Below are 17,283 nucleotides of genomic sequence, written 5' to 3'. Positions count from 1 at the left end.
ATTATAATTACATGCATACGTAGATAAAGACATATTAGACAAGTTCACACAGTTTGACCATTCATTTGGTTATCCCACTATCCAACTAGTGTTTTCCCCCTTTGCTTTCACAGGAGGTGGGAGCAAAGAAAGACCACCTGGACTTCGAGCAGTTTCATAAATTATACAACCTTATCATGTTTGAACAGAAAGACGTGAGTCTGAATTGATCTCATTAAAGTAAACCTAATCCATTCTATTGCACGCAGTTTGTTTTTTTTACAGCATTCTCATTGTTATCGTCTTTTAAAAAATCAGATCCTCGAGGAGTTCAAAAAGGAATCGTGTACTTTTATTATGGGGTGAGTGCCAGTTTTTGTAATGCTTCCTCATTTCTCTGTGGTGTGGAATGTGATAGCACTCATGTGAATACAGAAAGCTAACAGATGTTACACTATAATAAAATGCTATCTTGACTGAACGGTAGCATGTAAGTACTTTTTGCAGTGCGTCAGTGGTATTTGACTGTGTGTTTGGTCTCTTCCGTCTTGCAGCAGCACAGATAAGCCTGATGCCTCGGCGGTTCTGCTCCATGACTTCCAACGATTTCTCATCTACCAGCAGAAGGTAAGAGCAGTTACATTGATCAATTAGACTAGAAAAGTGGGGAATTGTCGGTGTCCTCTCCCAAAATTTAGAAACGTTGACTTTCTCTGGGTGGAAGTATTCCCACTACTTTGATGAGAAAGTACTGCTCATTCACTCACTCACTCCACCATTCACTTTAACCCCCCCCCCCCCCCCTCCTCTCTCTCTCTCTCTCTCTCTCTCTCTCTGTGTCTCTCTCCCTCTCTCTCCCTCTCTTCCCCTTGCTTCCTTCAGGAGTCTTGGGCCAGTGATCTGAACCAGGTCAGAGAGCTGATGACCACCTTCATTGACGACACCATGAGAAAAACCAACGATCCTGAGTTCACTGTCAGCGAGGTATTCTGCTGTCTGCCTGTGCGTGTGTGTGTGTGTGTGTGTGTGTGTGAGAGAGAGAGAGATAGAGAATGTATGAGAGAGTGAATTAGCTTGTGTGTGTGTATGTGTGTGTGTATGTGTGATATACTGTATGCAGTAATGGACAGTGTAATCACTTAAAGCCAGAAATGCACTGGGAGCATTGGCATCGAGTGCGTCTGAGCCTTAAGAGTCCTTGCAAAAGCTGGAGTGATCCTTCTCTTTTTACCTAAAGTCCCTGACTTTCTTGCCCCCCCTTCTTCTCTTTTTCTCAGATCTGAAGCCACTCTTCTCTGTCTCGTTCACAGTTCCTCAGTTTCCTGTTTTCCAAAGAGAACTCTGTCTGGGACGAGAAGTTCTCGGAGGTCCGCAACCTGGACATGAACAACCCTCTGTCTCATTACTGGATCAGCTCCTCACACAACACGTCAGTATGACCGCACACGCGCGCACACACACACACACACACACACACACACACACACACAGACACTATACAATCAATATCAGTGAAGTTGGCAGTAACTGTACCATAAAGAAAACACCACTAACCATGTTTTTTGTAGACACTTTAAGCCGTTTTGGGATGTAGACTGTCGCTTTAGGACAAACCCATTTTGGATTTTGTGCAGTGTATTTTAACATAGCATGTGTCGTTCCTCAGGTACCTGACGGGTGATCAGCTTCGCAGCGAGTCGTCCACTGAGGCCTATGTACGCTGTCTGCGCTTGGGATGCCGCTGTGTTGAATGTCAGTATAATGGCTACAATGTCCTACACTTGGATCATTTCTTTCCACATTGGATATTAGCTCCATTTTATTCTGCTGTAGTAATCACAAATGAGACGCTTGCCCATCACAATTTCACAAGCTCTCCATCCAAATTATATTATTTGCACTTCGTAATGACGTTTTAAAATTGTTGTTTACATTCTAGCAAGCCAATGCCATTGCCAGGAAGATTTGTGGCTCAGAAATAAACAGAATTCTGCACAGTCACACTTTGTTGTCATTGAACTTTTCTATACAGGAATCTCCATTAGTCTGTCATTAGTCTCTTGTTTAATTAATTTGCTTTAGTTGCCCAATTAACAACACTTGTGTGTCATGTTTCGGCATTTCGCATGATATCCAATCTCTCCAGTGGACTGCTGGGAAGGGCCCGGGGAGCCCATCATCTACCACGGCTGGACCAGGACAACCAAGATCAAGTTTGAGGACGTGGTCAAATCCATCAACGAGCACGCCTTTGTCACCTCAGAGTGAGCGTCAGGAAGAATTCTCTCCCTCTTTTCCTCTATCTTTACTGTTCTCTCACTCTGTCTCTGATTTTCTTTCCTTTTCACACACACACACACACACACATGCACAGGCAGTGGCATTTTTCACAGTTGACTTCCCAGTTGATGCTAAATGCTGTGTGCATTGACTGAAGAACATTGTGTTGCTGTTATAACTGTGTTGTTATTCCTCAGTTACCCAGTGATCCTGTCTATAGAGGAGCATTGCTCTATTGAGCAGCAGCGTCAGATGGCTCGTATCTTCAGAGATGTGTTCGGAGACAAACTGCTGATTGAACCTGTGGAGCAGATGGCCGAGCAGCTACCTTCGCCCACACAGCTCAAGGGAAAGATCATACTCAAGGTACAGTGTGTGTGTGTGTGTGTGTGTGTGTGTGTGAGAGAGAGAGAGAGAGAGAGAGATCATATCGATGTGTAGTTGGGTGAGGAGTCCAGACAGAGGGTTTTGTATTGTATTCCATTGTGTTCCATTCCTTTGTGTCTGATGGCCATGACCATGCTCTCCTCGCTGTTTTCATCCAGCACAAGAAGCTGAGTGTGGAGGGAGGAGGACTCAGCAAGGACTTCAGGAAGGGGGAGAAACAGGGAGACCTGGATATCTGGGACCCCGTCGACCAGGTACTGTCATGGGCGTCAAATGGGTATGGCAAGGTACCTTAGCCTGAGTGAGTCCAAATTTGTTGTTTTTATTATTGCAATGGAAAGCAAAGATCAAGCAAAAAATTGCCAGACATTTACTTAAAAAAAGAAACAAGTAAAAACTAGCTTAGCGCTAGTAACATGCTTGCGAGCTGTGAGCATGTAGGCAATTGAAAATAACAATGAAAAATCAAATAAAATTATTGGTAATGGCACATTGCTACAACTTGACAACTAACAGTACTGCTAACATATACTTAGCAAGGCTTACTTTGCAATCCTAACTACAATGAAGAAGTCCAACAAACAAAATGCAAAACCTAAATCCAGGCACGGCGCCAGGATTTTTTCTCTCCCCGTGCTAAGGGGGAGCTTGACCAATACGTAAGGGTGCTAAGAAAATAGTTGATTTTCATGAGAGTTACTGTAGTTGTCATTTTTTCAATAAAAGCAGATATGGCACACAGCACATTCGATATAAATGTAGTTTTTAATTGAATTTGGCCAAAGAATATTCAACAAAATAGCTATAAGCCTAATACAAATGACCACAAGACAATGACAAAAACGTCTTTCACGTGCAAAGGTGAAAGACTTCAGCACTGGACAGTCCGCACACACACACACACACACGTCATCGGGCACACGCGCGGCACGAGCACGCAGCCAGGGATCGGATTGGGAACAGAATGGCTGGTTATTAACTTTTACATATTTCTTTATTTAAAAATAAAAAAATACTAAAATGCTTTAGGGGCTTAACTGGGGCTACGCAGATTTGTGACGTGGCTATAGCACCCCCTAGCCCCGGTGTAGCGCCGTGCCTGCCTAAATCAGTCTATCTAATGCTGTAAATTGACATGACTTGCTTCATCAGGAAACCAGGGAACTTGAAATGAATCTTCTACTAGCTAGCCAAGAGAAATGTTGAATGGAAAAAGCAATCTTGCAAGTACACTTGCAATGCAACTGTACTGAAGTACCACAGGCATTTCAGATGTGCAATTCAACAAGGACCTAATGAAAACCCTACAGTCTCTTAGACACATGAGCACATGTAGATGCTGTCCCTTTTGGCAAGAAGAAAAAGTAAAGTAGGATGCACTGAATACATGATTAGGGGATAGTGGTTAGTGGTAAATTTAGCTTGAATTCTACCTAATAGCTTGCAAACGTTTTCATTGTTCTTGGGTTGCCTTCAATGACACTTTATCCCTCTGAACTCTCCTAAAAACCTCCATGTATGAGGAGTTACACCAAATTGGGCTGTGTTGCATGTATTTGAATGTTAAGTTAAATAAATGAATTTTAATTTCTCCTCCTCAGCGGTGGAACAAGCACTACTGTGTGATCTCGAACGACAAGCTGTACTACGCAGAGGAGTGCGAGGAGGAGGATGAAGATCCCAGGAAGGTAGAACAGCAAGAGGAACGTTTGTGTGTAAAACTATATCGATTCTTTACGAACATGGGATCACTTTACTTGAAGTGGTGTATAATGTATGATATAAGAAACACAATGTGCAAAAATTATATGGGGGTGAATACCAACTGCATGGTTAATAACATGATATTAAATTGGATGTAATTTTCTGATGTTTGTCTGATGATTATATTGTAAGAACTGTTTAGCTAAGCTTTTAAGTAGGCTTATAATCTGCTTGAAATGCAACACATGCACTATGCAGTAAAGTGTTACCATACATTTTTGTGCCATTAATTTTCTCTCCCGCTTTCACAAACTTCCCTTAACTTTCATCCATCCTTCCCTCTCACCCTCTCTCTTCTTCCCTCTCTTCCTTTCTTCCCCTCCATCATTTTTCTCTCTGCTTCTCTTATTTGCCTCCCTCCCTCCCTTCTACTCCCTCTATTTTGCTCTACTTTCCTTTTCTTTTTCCACTTTTCCTCCAACTTTCTATCTCTCCCTCTTTCCCTTTGTCCCTCCCTTAATCCTTCCCTTTTCCACCCCCTTCATCGTCCATTTTAAGAGCGTATCTCTTCTCATTCTCAGTACCCAGAGCTCCACTGTTCAGAGCCCTGGTTTCACGGCCGCATGAAGGAGGGCAGGCAGATGGCCGAACGGCTGCTCCAGGAGTTTTGTGCCGAGTCCGGGGGAAGAGACGGTACCTTCCTGGTCCGAGAGAGTGATACCTTCGTCACCGATTTCACCCTCTCCTTCTGGTACGACGTCCTGCTCCTTGATATCAGGGCTTACAACCAGCCCAACATTAAGCCACAAACATTAATGTCCAAAACTGAAAACCCAAGCCGTGTAGCTTTTTTTTATATACTTCATTAAAGGAACAATCAGTATATTGAATCTTTAGTAGCATCTAATGGCAGCCACCAAAACTACAACACAGTAAAGTCATAATCATGCAAAAAATATTTTCTATAGTGTTTTCTATAGTGTTTCTATAGTCATTCAGTACCAGCATTGCTGCTGAGAATGCACAAGATCAAATGTGTTTTCTGCCGAGACGCACCTTCATGATCAAAGTGAGAAATAGTGATATGTGGCTTTGCTTTTATTGTTTATAGGTGTATAAAATGTGCTGTACAAATAACGTTTGACAGGACTTGGACTTAACTTGACTATTGTACGGTAGTAAATTCTAATGTACTGCATGTATCTGCATGCGTGTGTCCTCTGCATGTATTTCAGGCGCAATGGGAGGGTCCAGCACTGTCGTATTCGCTCTGGTACGGAGGGGGGACACCCTTATTACTTCCTGACACCCAACCTGCACTTCCCCAGCGTGTACACCCTGATCCAGCACTACCGAGACAACCCCCTGCGCTGCCATGACTTCGAGCTGCGCCTCACCGACGCTGTGCCACAGCCCAACCCACATCTACAAGAAGGGTTTGTTATATATCAACATACACAAGTCTGACACAACACATGGACTGGTTAAAGGTGCTAGGTGAAGCATTTCTAAAGACGATAGGTAGCTTCTATCTCACACTAGTGGTATTGTTAGTGCTAGTGTTTCTCAAAGTGAAGACTACATTTCCCATAAACCCTGTTGCTTCCTGCCCCCCTCCCCCTCTCTGAAGAGGATCAACATGTTGGAAGTGATTTTTCCATCGGCCTTTCACTCCTTCCTCCATCTGCCGTTGCCAGAAACTCTGGAAGAACAGCGCCCTCTTCCTGTTTTGTGCTGTAAAGCAATCCAGCAGATTTCCCTCCAAATCTGACCCGGTGTCACACAATGTAAAATGCAGTGTAGAGGCCGCTAGAGGCTGCCAGTCTTCTCGGCGATGGTCTCGTTTGTTTACAGTAATTATACTAATGTCTCAAAATGTATGTGGCAATGTTTTATTGATGTTAAAATGCTACATGTAGCACCTTTAAATGTCACTGTGCTGTTGTCATTTGGAAATCCTTCATCTTCAAACATGCCAATTTTTCAGGACACACACACGCACACCATAACCCTCGTCCTGTGTGTGTGTTGCAGGTGGTTCTACAGTAACCTGAGCAGAGGCCAGGCAGAGGATTACTTGCTGAGGATTCCCAGAGACGGAGCTTTCCTCATCCGACAGAGAGAGGGAGAACCAGACTCCTATGCCATCACATTCAGGTGCAGTGACACTTCTCATTATCAATACATTCACTATACAGTGATTGTGATTCTTTATTGATCCACGTAGGTAAAGGACTACACTGACTTTTTGGGAGTTTGTCCCAGTCCTTGCCAGTCCTCTTGTCAGATAGTGGGTACGGTGACTCCCAAAAAGTGGGTATTGGAACTGGTATTGGATCCCAAAACTCCTGAATCAGTTGAACTTATCTACAAAGTTACTTGTCTTTCAGAGGCGACGGTAAGGTGAAGCACTGCCGGATCCAGAAGGAGGGCAACATGTACCTGCTGGGCACCACCACAGAGTTTGAGAGCCTGGTGGAGCTGGTCAACTACTTCAGGAAGAAGCCGCTGTATCGCAAGATCAAACTACGTTACCCAGTCACCCCGGAGCTGGTGGACCGCTTCAGCACAGTGAGTATACAAAGATGAGAAACTTCAAGGATTCCCGTAGGAAAATGGAGCTGTTGCAGAAGCAAATACAGCAAAAAAATAAGACTAAAGAGTAATAAGACTAAAGCTCATTTTCTTGTCTATAACTTTATTACTTCATTATTTGTTTGCCCTATTACAGAAGAGTCAATATCTCATAAGGGTGAACTGCCCACTAAAAAATAAGAAGTAAAAACAAATTGTTGAGCTGTGTGCTTATGTGTGGGAGAAAGGAAAAATATAGAGAAGATGGTGAGTCTGCATGAAAAGGAGAGGGAAAGATTGAGTGAAACAGAAACTGTGTGGGATAGTGTAGCGTGTGTGTGTGTGTGTGTGTGTGTGTGTGTGTGTGTGTGTGTGAGTGTGTGTGTGTGTGTGTGTGTGTGAGTGAGTGGGTGGTAGTCTTGAGCTTTTAACTGAAAGGGCAATATCTCAGCCTCTAACACATCTGCCAGGAATTGAAAGCAAATATTTAAACTGAGCTCTACTGCTGTGTGGAAACACTGCAACGCTGACTTTATTTTTCTTTTCTTTTTTTTTATTTATTCACAAATTTACATGGTGTACCTTTAGGTAGTTTACTTTAAGTTTCATGTATAAAGGGGCTGTGAGACTCTTTCAAAAAACTTCATTAAAAAGATTTAGTTAATAATCTGAAAAATTAGGATGTTTTTCTGAGATTTTGAAAGGCTGACTTTTTTGGTCTTTCTGGATAAGATGTAAATGTATATAAAAGGTTACCATCCAACAGCAAAGCCAATATTTCAGGGGGGCTACATGCTAATTTCTGGTGGGTCCCACATGACAAAACTATTCAAAATTTCCATCTGAGCCCAGGCTGAAAAAGGTTTAGTAGAGTTTTTGACTGATATGAGATTTTGAAGACAGACACTGATATTTTTAGCTGCTGATCGCCGGTGTTAGGGTTAACTCTAAACTCTTTTGGTGTTCCCACTACATTTTTATTCTTGTCAGGGTGTAAAAGTACTTGAAACAGCATTTAGACCATCATGGGACACTAAAATTCCCCATTTAAGGGATTGCTCACAACCCGAGTTGACTGACATGCCTATTCAAACTCAACATTTGGCTGCTAGTATCTGACAATAGGGTCACGTTTTGATAGGATTGCCCCCCCTTGGTACATATTAAAGTAATTACATATTAAAATAATTCCGCCCAACAAAAACCAGGGAATCAGGGAAATTTATCATTCTGCTCTCAGTGTAGAAATAATTTTAGATTCTCAGAGTTTAGTGACTTTATTCACACCCGAAAATTGAAATTTTAATGAGAAATAGCTCTCAGCGAGGAACCTCCATCATACCAGAGATGGACCACACTGACCGGCTGATATCTGATTTTTAATAAAAGGCCAATATCGGCCCCATATATCAGTCTGACCCCAATTTAAGATCCTAGGCACTGCTTTGTTCCTAACATTGGACTCTGTTTCCACAGGAGAAAGACTGCGCCTCCCTGTACGACATCAAGACATATGTGGAACCCAATGAGATCGAGCCATCGATGGTGCGTACACACCACTATACTCTCTCAACTTTAGCTGTTATGTTGTACAATTTCCCTTGGTGTAGACATTCAGCGTGCTGTATGTGTGTGTGTGTGTGTGTGTGTTTGTGTGTCTGTCTCCTCTAGCCTCAAAGCACCGTTAAAGCCCTGTATGGTTACCAGGCCACCAGGCCTGACGAGCTCACCTTCGGCAAAGGAGCTTTGATACACAACGTATCGAAGGAGAATGATGGATGGTGAGTCCATGCACACACACGCGCTCACAATCGTGCACACACACACACACACACACACGCTCATGGGCATCAATTGGGTATAGCAAAGTTTGGCAGCGAGTCCGAATCTGCAAGTTTCATCAGGTTAAATGAGACTGCTTAAAACCCTTTTCATGGAAGTTAAAATTAAGTATAAGCCAAATTTTATGACTGAAATAAACGTGAAAATGAAAGCGTAATGTTAGATTTGCGTGACTGGACTGATTTCTGGGCGCAAAAATAAAGGGAGGGATTTATGGAAATATATGTCATTGCAAGTTTTAGCGGCAAATGATATTAGATGCAGAAACTTTGCCATAGCTTAGGGTTTGGTGAATTGACGCCCCCCTGCACTCACATTTGCATCAGCAAATACTCATATATACCTTTGTGCATGCCACACAAATGCATGCTTCCCCCTACAGGTGGAAAGGGGACTATGGTGGAAAGCTGCAGCTGTTCTTCCCAGCCAACTATGTAGAGCAGGTGTCCAACAACGCCATGCCTGAGGCCAAAGAACAGGTAAAGATTAGAGCTTATTACAGTTTGACTGGAGTTTTATTAGCTTAGAAACTCATTGAGTTTAATTGCCACACAGTGATAAAGACTAACCTAAATAGAAGAGCGAACTAGAATGTTTTTGTCCATCTTGTTTAGTCTAGAATAGAATAGAATACAATATACAGTAAGAACAGAGTGACCTCTCATATGATGTGTTTGTGCTATAGGAGATGGAAGACAACCCACTGGGTGAACTGTGTAAGGGCATTGTGGACATCTCCAAGTGCAACATCCAAAACTGTGAGTATATCTGTGTTTTATACTGTATCTGACGCGTGTTTGACATCCAGCACATTCAAATATCCTTCAGGTTTAGTGCAGACAGGGGTCGAAAGACTACCAAAATATCCTACTCAAGTAGAAGTACTGTTACTTTGCCAAAATATTGCTCAAGTAGAAGTAAAACTGCTGAATTAAAAGTAAAAAGTAGCTAATTTAAAATGTACTCAGTGTTAAAGTTGCTGAGTTTAAAGACAGTCATTATGATCTTTGCCATGCAATGCAAAAAGGATGAGTGGAGAGTTCAAACTAGGCTCTTTTAATTGAAAATAAACTTAAACTTCAATAAAATGCATGGACAAAGTAAAGCATGAAGCAGCAAAACAATAGACAATGGAGAGCACAAATCTCTCCCACAAATGTGTCATTAACTTGCGCTGTTGTTTAGCTGCTCTCTGTAAATGCACTGTTGATGTTGCACATGTTGTTACAGACTATGTTGAACTTTCTACACAAGATTCTGAAATTTGTGTCATAATTTGATCTATGAGGGGGGGGGGGGGAACTGGAAATGTCCATCCCCATTATTCACTAACATTGCAAGATTGATGTTTCTTTTGGTACTAGCTAACCAACTAGCTAGCATGGCTAGCAAACAAACCAATAATACTGTAGCTGAATGGATGTTAACTGAGCTACTATCATAAAAAAAAAAAAAAATTGAGTAGTTATTGTTACAGTTAGTTAACTTAACGTTTCCTTCATATGTTTGCATGGGTTTGATGTAGATACATTTTACAATTGGCAAGTTTCTGATGCAATGGACAGCGCTACAAAATGTGTTCTCTGTGAATTGTCAATTTAAAATGTGGAGTAAAATACTTAAGTCAGTCAAAACATACTTCAGTAAACCCAAAATTGCTGGCTTCAAAAAATAAAAAGTATAAGTACACAAAAAAGGCAACTTTATTACAGTGACGAGAGTAAATGTGATTCGTTTATACCACCCCTTACTCTGTATATACAGATACTGTTTCTAATGGTTGAGAGTCAACCTCAAAACAGTTGATTCCTTGATTGTAACAGGCTTGAGACTTGGGGTCAGCTCTCAGCCCAAACCTCTGGGAGTCGAAAATGAATGAGTCAACTCTTGGTATTCCATATTTGACCATTACTTTGCTTGAATTAGCTATTCCCTGAAAGAGTTGCTGTGGTTTAGCCTTTTGGGTGCTGGTCTCAAACGGAGCTTCCAATCGTTAAAATCTGTAAGAGTCGAGGAGTCAGTTCCAGCAGAGTTGACATCCATGTGGGAGTCGCGCACCGCTCTTCACCTTCCCTCACAGTTCCTCCTTTCCTCCCTTCTCCGTTTCCAGTGAAGAACGGTAAAAACGGGAAGTGCCACGTGTTGAACCTGCAGGAGATGGAGCAGGACAGTCTGCAGTTTGACTTGGCGGCAGACTCTCTGGAGGAGCTGTTTGAATGGTACCAGGTGGCCTGGGACATCACTCACAGAGAGATGAACAAGCAGTACAAAAGGGAACAAGAGGCTAGTATCTCATGGTATATGACACTAATATGTAGTGGAGGGTGAACCCACCTTTGTAAATCTTCATGACAGATTCATGGTGTACATCATAGTAAGTAATATCAAACTGATGTCATATGAGGATAAGGGTCTTTTAAAAGAAATGAATTCATATTTTCCTGAATTGATTTTTGTTTCTATTGGAGGTCATAGTTACTCACCTTTTTATTTAGCCACTACATCACTGGCTACACTTAAAACAACAGAAGAAAACGTTTTGGGGGCATTTTTAGTTTTTATTTGATAGTTTACAGTAGAGACTGACAGGAAAGAGTGTAACTAAAGTCAGGAGTTGGGACGGCCGTCTGTCAGTGTTACCATGCAAACAGGAAGTGGTTGGTTTTTTTCAATCACAGATCAAGCAGCAGGAAGAAGTGGAGAAGAGGGCTGAGGTTGCTATGGAGATGTCGGACCTGGTGGTCTACTGTCAGCCACGCAGCAAGGAGAAGGACCGCTTTGGTACAGCCCACACACACACACACTCACACTCACACTCACAAGAAGTGTGCGTGTAAGCATACATGTATACTTACCGATGGAATTGTAGTTACCCAAAGGGACAAAATGTAACATGTTATGGTGGGAAATACACTTTTTTTTTAGCTTCTAACTGTCTATACACACTTACCATATAAATCCAAGTGTTAGACCAGGCCAATATTAACTTATCTAAATGCTTCAGAAGCTTCTCTCCCCTATCAAGAATATAATTTTGGATGAAATCCTGAATACATTTTTTGGATTTATTTTTTGCAAGAAAATGGTCAAGCACTCCTCACTGTAACCACCTATGATGAATCCCTCCCCCTATCTCTGTTCAGACACCTACACCTACAAAGAGATCCGCTCCTTTGTGGAGAACAAGACGCCAGGAAAGAGTCGGACCCAGGACTTCCTGCACTACAACCGCAAGGCCCTGAGTCGAGTCTACCCTAAAGGCCAGCGTATGGAGTCGTCCAACTATGACCCGTACCCTCTGTGGGCCGGCGGCTGCCACATGGTGGCGCTCAACTTCCAGACAGCAGGTAAGTCGACGAAGTTCATGAAGTACATGACCAAACAGTGGAAAAAATCTTTAACAACTGATTCCACCCACACTTCTTTTATGTCTAGCTGACCTTAAAGGAATAGTTCATCCAAAGATTAAACTTTTGTCATTTACTCACCCTCATGTCAGTCGAAACATCGGTGAAGATTGTATGTCCACCTAACACACAGCAAGGTAGCTAGTGCAGCTCCATGTCAGCCTTCTCCAAAACAACGGAAGTGGATGGTAATTGGTTCTTTAGAGTTCCAAAAAGGGGAAAAATTTACCATAAAATGACTCCAAACAGCTTGTGGAGCATAATGTTCTGAAGCCAAACGATTGCACTTTCAGCCCAAAAGACCTCCATTTACACCAGTATTTAGCACAATTCACACGAAGACTTGCGCTAAATACTTACTTAATACATAATTTTTAAGTGGCACTAGCTGTTACCTTGTGAATTTTGAGCTAACACAGAGCTGTGTGTTGCTCTGTGTTATGTGGACATACAGACTATAACAAGAAGAATCATATAGTGTTCATGTGCCCACCCAGATAAATACACCCAGCTGAACAGCTCCCTCTTCAGTCTGAACGGACGCACGGGTTACGTGCTGCAGCCGGAGCTGATGCGCACTGACGGCTACGACCCTCACCAGGAGAAGAAGAAAGTCAAGTACAACCTTGTGGTCAGGGTACGTTTATGCACAAACAGCCACACAGATACACACACACCATCATCGTCATCATCATCTTTTTCTTTTTCTTCTTTTTCCCATTTCGCCTGGCATGACTTCAGTGACTAGGTATCAATTGCGTCTCTATATGGACTTTCCAAAAATCAACCACAAAAGCACCCAAAGCATTTATTTTTCGGCAAATTGATCATCAGATCATGGGACATTAAAACTCTCCATTGAAACCCATGATAATATATATATATATATATAATATAGTATTTGTTTATATATAAAGCCCTTGTTGGAAAGCTACCACCTTACATCTCAATGATGCTGGATTGGAACTTTGGACCCTATCAAACTCGCTCAAATGACTTGCTTATGCTTAAGGTCCCCCGAGCACGGTCTAAATTTGGAAAGTCAGCCTTTTATTTTAGTGCCCCAAATTCTTGGAATGATCTTCAACACATGCTAAAAATCAATACTCTACTAACCTATGGACAATTTAAAACCATGATCACAAACCTCCCTGCCTCAATGTGTAACTGTTGTAACTGTCCTATTTATTTTTAACTTTTGACTTGTCTGTAACTCAACATCATTGTAAATGAGGGCAACCTCAATGGTTCTTCGAGTTTAAATAAAGGTTTGAATGAATGAATGAATAATAATAATAGAACATTCATGCATGCTTCATCATCACAGTGTCGCATTAGAATCAGTTCATGTTAAGGGCTTCCCCATAGACAGCCAGAGTTATACTGATCGATTCTACAATAAATACAGTATGTAATCCATCAAACTGCATCATATCCATGATTGTGTTGGACCCCACGCAGGTGATCGCCGCCAGGCACCTCCCTAAGCTCGGCCGCAGCATCGCCAGCCCGTTCGTAGAGATTGAGCTGTGCGGACACACCGAGGACAGCAAATTCAAGACCATCGTCTATCGTAAGGGGGGGGGGGGGATGAGAATGGAGGATCCTGGCGCTGTCCGAACTAAACCCCAAACCCAAATCTGTGTTGAAGGCTGACACCTAATGGTGAAAAGTAGGGTACTGAACTGGCTTTGGTGTCAGGTGATGTCACCTTCTATAGAGTACAACAGGTGGTGACATCACATGGCACCAAAGATCAGCCAAAGGCAGATGGCCAGTTCAGTACCCTACTTTTCACCATCAGATGTCAGGCTTCAACACAGATTTGGGTTTGGGGTTTAGTTCGGACTAATTGTTACCGGTATGAAAATGAATGGTTACATCCCAAAATGCTATGTATGCATCTTCATGAACATGTGAACAGTGTGCTGGTCGGTCGGCGGCTTGTCTCCCCAGGTGATAACGGTCTGAACCCGGTGTGGAAGGCCCCAGCGGAGCCGGTGGTGTTCACGGTGTACGAGCCGGAGCTCACCTTCCTGCGCTTCGTGGTCAATGAGGAGGACATGTTCTCAGACCCCAACTTCCTGGCTCAGGCCATGTTTCCTGTCAAAGGCATCCGCTCAGGTTAGAACACACGCATGTACAACACATGTACAGTACACCAGTGTTGACAGTGTATCATTTAGTATCTCTAAAAACATAGAAGATTCAGTCTGTACAAGTGTTGCCATTTTGTCATCCAAGCATTTAAGTTGCCTTCTGTTTGTTAAAAAGTACCATCATTTGTAGTCATTTTGTAAGATTAGTTGTCACTTTTTCCAAATGGCAGAGATCTCATTTTGGAATTTGGACGAGTTTGGAAACTCTTCAATTCATTACACTACTCGTTATATTACTTATATTATTAAAAACACCCAATGTGCATATAGAGCGTCAGGATCCAGAGGTACAATACCTATGTGTTTCTCAAATAAAAAAGAATGTTTATATTATGCTGTCACGATACTAAGAAAAAATATTTTTACTGCAATTAAAATAGTCATTTGTTACACTGTCACTGGGAAAAGTAATAGTATTATTGATGAACACACTTGCTAAGGAGCGTGCACATTGGCACATGCATGTTTTTTGTGTTTTGACAGGTTACCGCTCAGTACCTCTTAAGAACGGCTACAGTGAAAACTTAGAGTTAGCCTCTCTGTTGATCTACATCAATGTACAGCAAGTGGAGGTGAGACAACACACACACACACACACACACACACTATCTGCAGTTTGAAATCAAGAGTGCTGCGGTGTTTCTGTCATTGTGATCACGTGACTCCTGTCCCCTCAGAAAGCGGAGGAGGAGCTGTACTCGTCCTCCAGCCAGCTGCGGAAAAGGCAGGCGGAGCAGGGCAGCGAGCCCTTCCTGTACGACACGCACTCCAACACGCAGCGCTCCGCCCCCCCCCAGCACCACAACAACCTCATGAGAGAGTTCAGCACCAGCGAGAAGCAGAAGTAAGGCCGGATACGTGTTCTTGAAGCGGTCAAAGTCACACTCCTGGATGTCTTTAGTCCCTCATTTACATGCTGTCTTTCCTCTGCTTTAGGATGAAGGAGAAGAAAATAAACAACAGCAAGTTCTATTCCTGAGGACCCACTGGAACCTCGCTTCGCCGCGTCATGCCTCCCTGTTTGATGGTGAAATTCATCCCAGCAGTATGGTTGTATGCAGCATGTTATGAAGTACAGCATTCTCTGGAACCATCGTGGATCCAGCCCCTCGAAACTACACTCCCCTCCACTATTGCTTTTTTCCATAATTTCTTTATATTTGACCATTTTCATACCAAAAAAAAAATCCCAAAAATGACAAGTATGCAGTGTTTCCCCCATATTTTATTTTTCTCAGGATGCCTCTGAAACAATGTTTGAATGAATTTTCCAGGTGGTTGATAACTTATAATCAGTTGCCTATTCATAGTAAAATAATAATATATTATAGTAATGAAACTAATATCATATTCATGTATACTGTTGTGGAATTTACATTAGCATCATTTCAGGTTAAAGCAACAAAAATCCACCCTAAAACAGCTATTGGTGATGTACAGTGCATTTCTAGATCCTTTTTATAGTTTGATGTGTTTTTCTTCTTCCAGTGGATAATTGGCCAAATGTAGATGATGTGATGTCATAGTGAGATATTTCAGCGATCTAAAACATCAGCATTTTATCACAAAATAACTCCTAAAATGCATTGAACATCGCAGACTGATGATATATAATGGAGGATCCAAGGGTGGAATTTTACTGTAAGAGCTTCCCATAGACAACCGTTGTATTATTGATCGATTCAATATGTTATCAAACTGCATCATAACCGTCATATCTGAGGTTGATGACACTGACTGGCTGAAATCTGTCTGATATTTCATTTTCTATCACTGGACTGCCTGCCACTGCTGTGTGTGAACCTGCTTGTAGATGTTTAAGTTTGAAAACCCTGCTTTTACATTTGAATACGCCGTCATAACTGTCGCTGTCGGTCCAACCCATTTCATTTTCCAGCGGTTTTCACTGATTTTAAAATCCTCATACCTGAAAAAAAGACTGATATGTAGCATGTCGTTTAGGCTCCACACAAACTAGAAAGGTTGTCTTGTGTAACTGTTATCGCTCTGTAGTTTCATCCATGGCAGTGACTTTATTTTTTTTTCCTCATTCTGATGCTGTTTGCACTGTATTCTTGAAAGCGATGCAAAGTTAATTTCATAGTATGGAAAAGATTTCCAGTCATAACGATGTCTATATGGCTCTCCCATGATTCCTGTGTAACATCTTTATGAATTGAGTCAATAAAGTATGCTTGTGGTAACTTCCCTGTGGATTTGTTCATGTGTTCTTTGTTTGTATTTAGTTGTGTTTCTGATCATGTCTGATGGTTTGACAGGCGCTCCACACACTCTGAATGTGGAAAATCAATAAAGTAAACCTGAATTTCATCTTTAACTCCATAGACAAATCAGACAATCCATAATTGCTTAATTGTATCATGCAGTACACCTGTATGGAAGCATCCGCATTCATTATGTTTCTCCACTCAGGTTTTTCCTTTAATATGTCACCTGTCTGTACATTTGACACACAAATCATAACCATAACATTGAACACAAACAATCCCAATCCACCACATTTAACGAGGAACTAAACCCCAAACCCAAATCTGTGTTGAAGCCTGACACCTAATGGTGAAAAGTAGGGTACTGAACTGGCCATCTGCTACTGGCTGGTCTTTGGTGCCAGGTGATGTCACCACCTGTTGTTCTCTACAGAGGGTGACATCACATTGTGTAATTTCTATTGACACGGGTTCTTTTCAGCTGTGTGAGCATGACTTCTGGCCTCACTGACATCCGATCTGGCAGATGGGATCTTGTCTTTGTGTTTCTGATGAGTGGCCACATATAGATGCATTCAAATTGTCTGAACCGGGCCTGTTTAAGTCATGATCATAGGCCTACAGCTGAAAAGGAGCCATCTCTTCAATATAGGCTAGTGGCCACAGCCATTAGAGGAGGTTTGAGTTTAAGGCCATTTTTTGTCATTTTACTCCAAAGCAACC

At 42.1% G+C, this 17,283-nt stretch overlaps 1 protein-coding gene across 1 annotated transcript in view; it reads left to right on the top strand.

Annotated features, from left to right (window-relative positions):
- Positions 1-15,498, top strand: part of plcg2 (phospholipase C, gamma 2) — a 32,511-nt gene extending 17,013 nt beyond the window's left edge. The window contains exons 7-33 of the mRNA XM_071911237.2: positions 114-194; positions 298-341; positions 534-606; positions 862-963; positions 1,290-1,408; positions 1,646-1,731; positions 2,126-2,243; positions 2,457-2,625; positions 2,805-2,900; positions 4,248-4,334; positions 4,932-5,101; positions 5,586-5,786; positions 6,385-6,507; positions 6,741-6,921; positions 8,401-8,469; positions 8,596-8,705; positions 9,149-9,245; positions 9,452-9,524; positions 10,877-11,049; positions 11,445-11,547; positions 11,910-12,113; positions 12,671-12,810; positions 13,635-13,746; positions 14,130-14,297; positions 14,816-14,904; positions 15,010-15,176; positions 15,269-15,498. Coding sequence (XP_071767338.1) covers positions 114-194; positions 298-341; positions 534-606; positions 862-963; positions 1,290-1,408; positions 1,646-1,731; positions 2,126-2,243; positions 2,457-2,625; positions 2,805-2,900; positions 4,248-4,334; positions 4,932-5,101; positions 5,586-5,786; positions 6,385-6,507; positions 6,741-6,921; positions 8,401-8,469; positions 8,596-8,705; positions 9,149-9,245; positions 9,452-9,524; positions 10,877-11,049; positions 11,445-11,547; positions 11,910-12,113; positions 12,671-12,810; positions 13,635-13,746; positions 14,130-14,297; positions 14,816-14,904; positions 15,010-15,176; positions 15,269-15,311 — 3,198 coding nt within the window. The 3' untranslated portion in view covers positions 15,312-15,498. The remainder of the gene's footprint in view (positions 1-113; positions 195-297; positions 342-533; positions 607-861; positions 964-1,289; positions 1,409-1,645; positions 1,732-2,125; positions 2,244-2,456; positions 2,626-2,804; positions 2,901-4,247; positions 4,335-4,931; positions 5,102-5,585; positions 5,787-6,384; positions 6,508-6,740; positions 6,922-8,400; positions 8,470-8,595; positions 8,706-9,148; positions 9,246-9,451; positions 9,525-10,876; positions 11,050-11,444; positions 11,548-11,909; positions 12,114-12,670; positions 12,811-13,634; positions 13,747-14,129; positions 14,298-14,815; positions 14,905-15,009; positions 15,177-15,268) is intronic.
- Positions 15,499-17,283: the final 1,785 nt, after the last annotated feature.

This window comes from Centroberyx gerrardi, chromosome 4, assembly GCF_048128805.1.
Source record: "Centroberyx gerrardi isolate f3 chromosome 4, fCenGer3.hap1.cur.20231027, whole genome shotgun sequence".
NCBI lineage: Eukaryota > Metazoa > Chordata > Actinopteri > Beryciformes > Berycidae > Centroberyx > Centroberyx gerrardi.
Note: the sequence above shows the minus strand (reverse complement) of the source record. Positions and strands in the feature narration are given on the sequence as shown.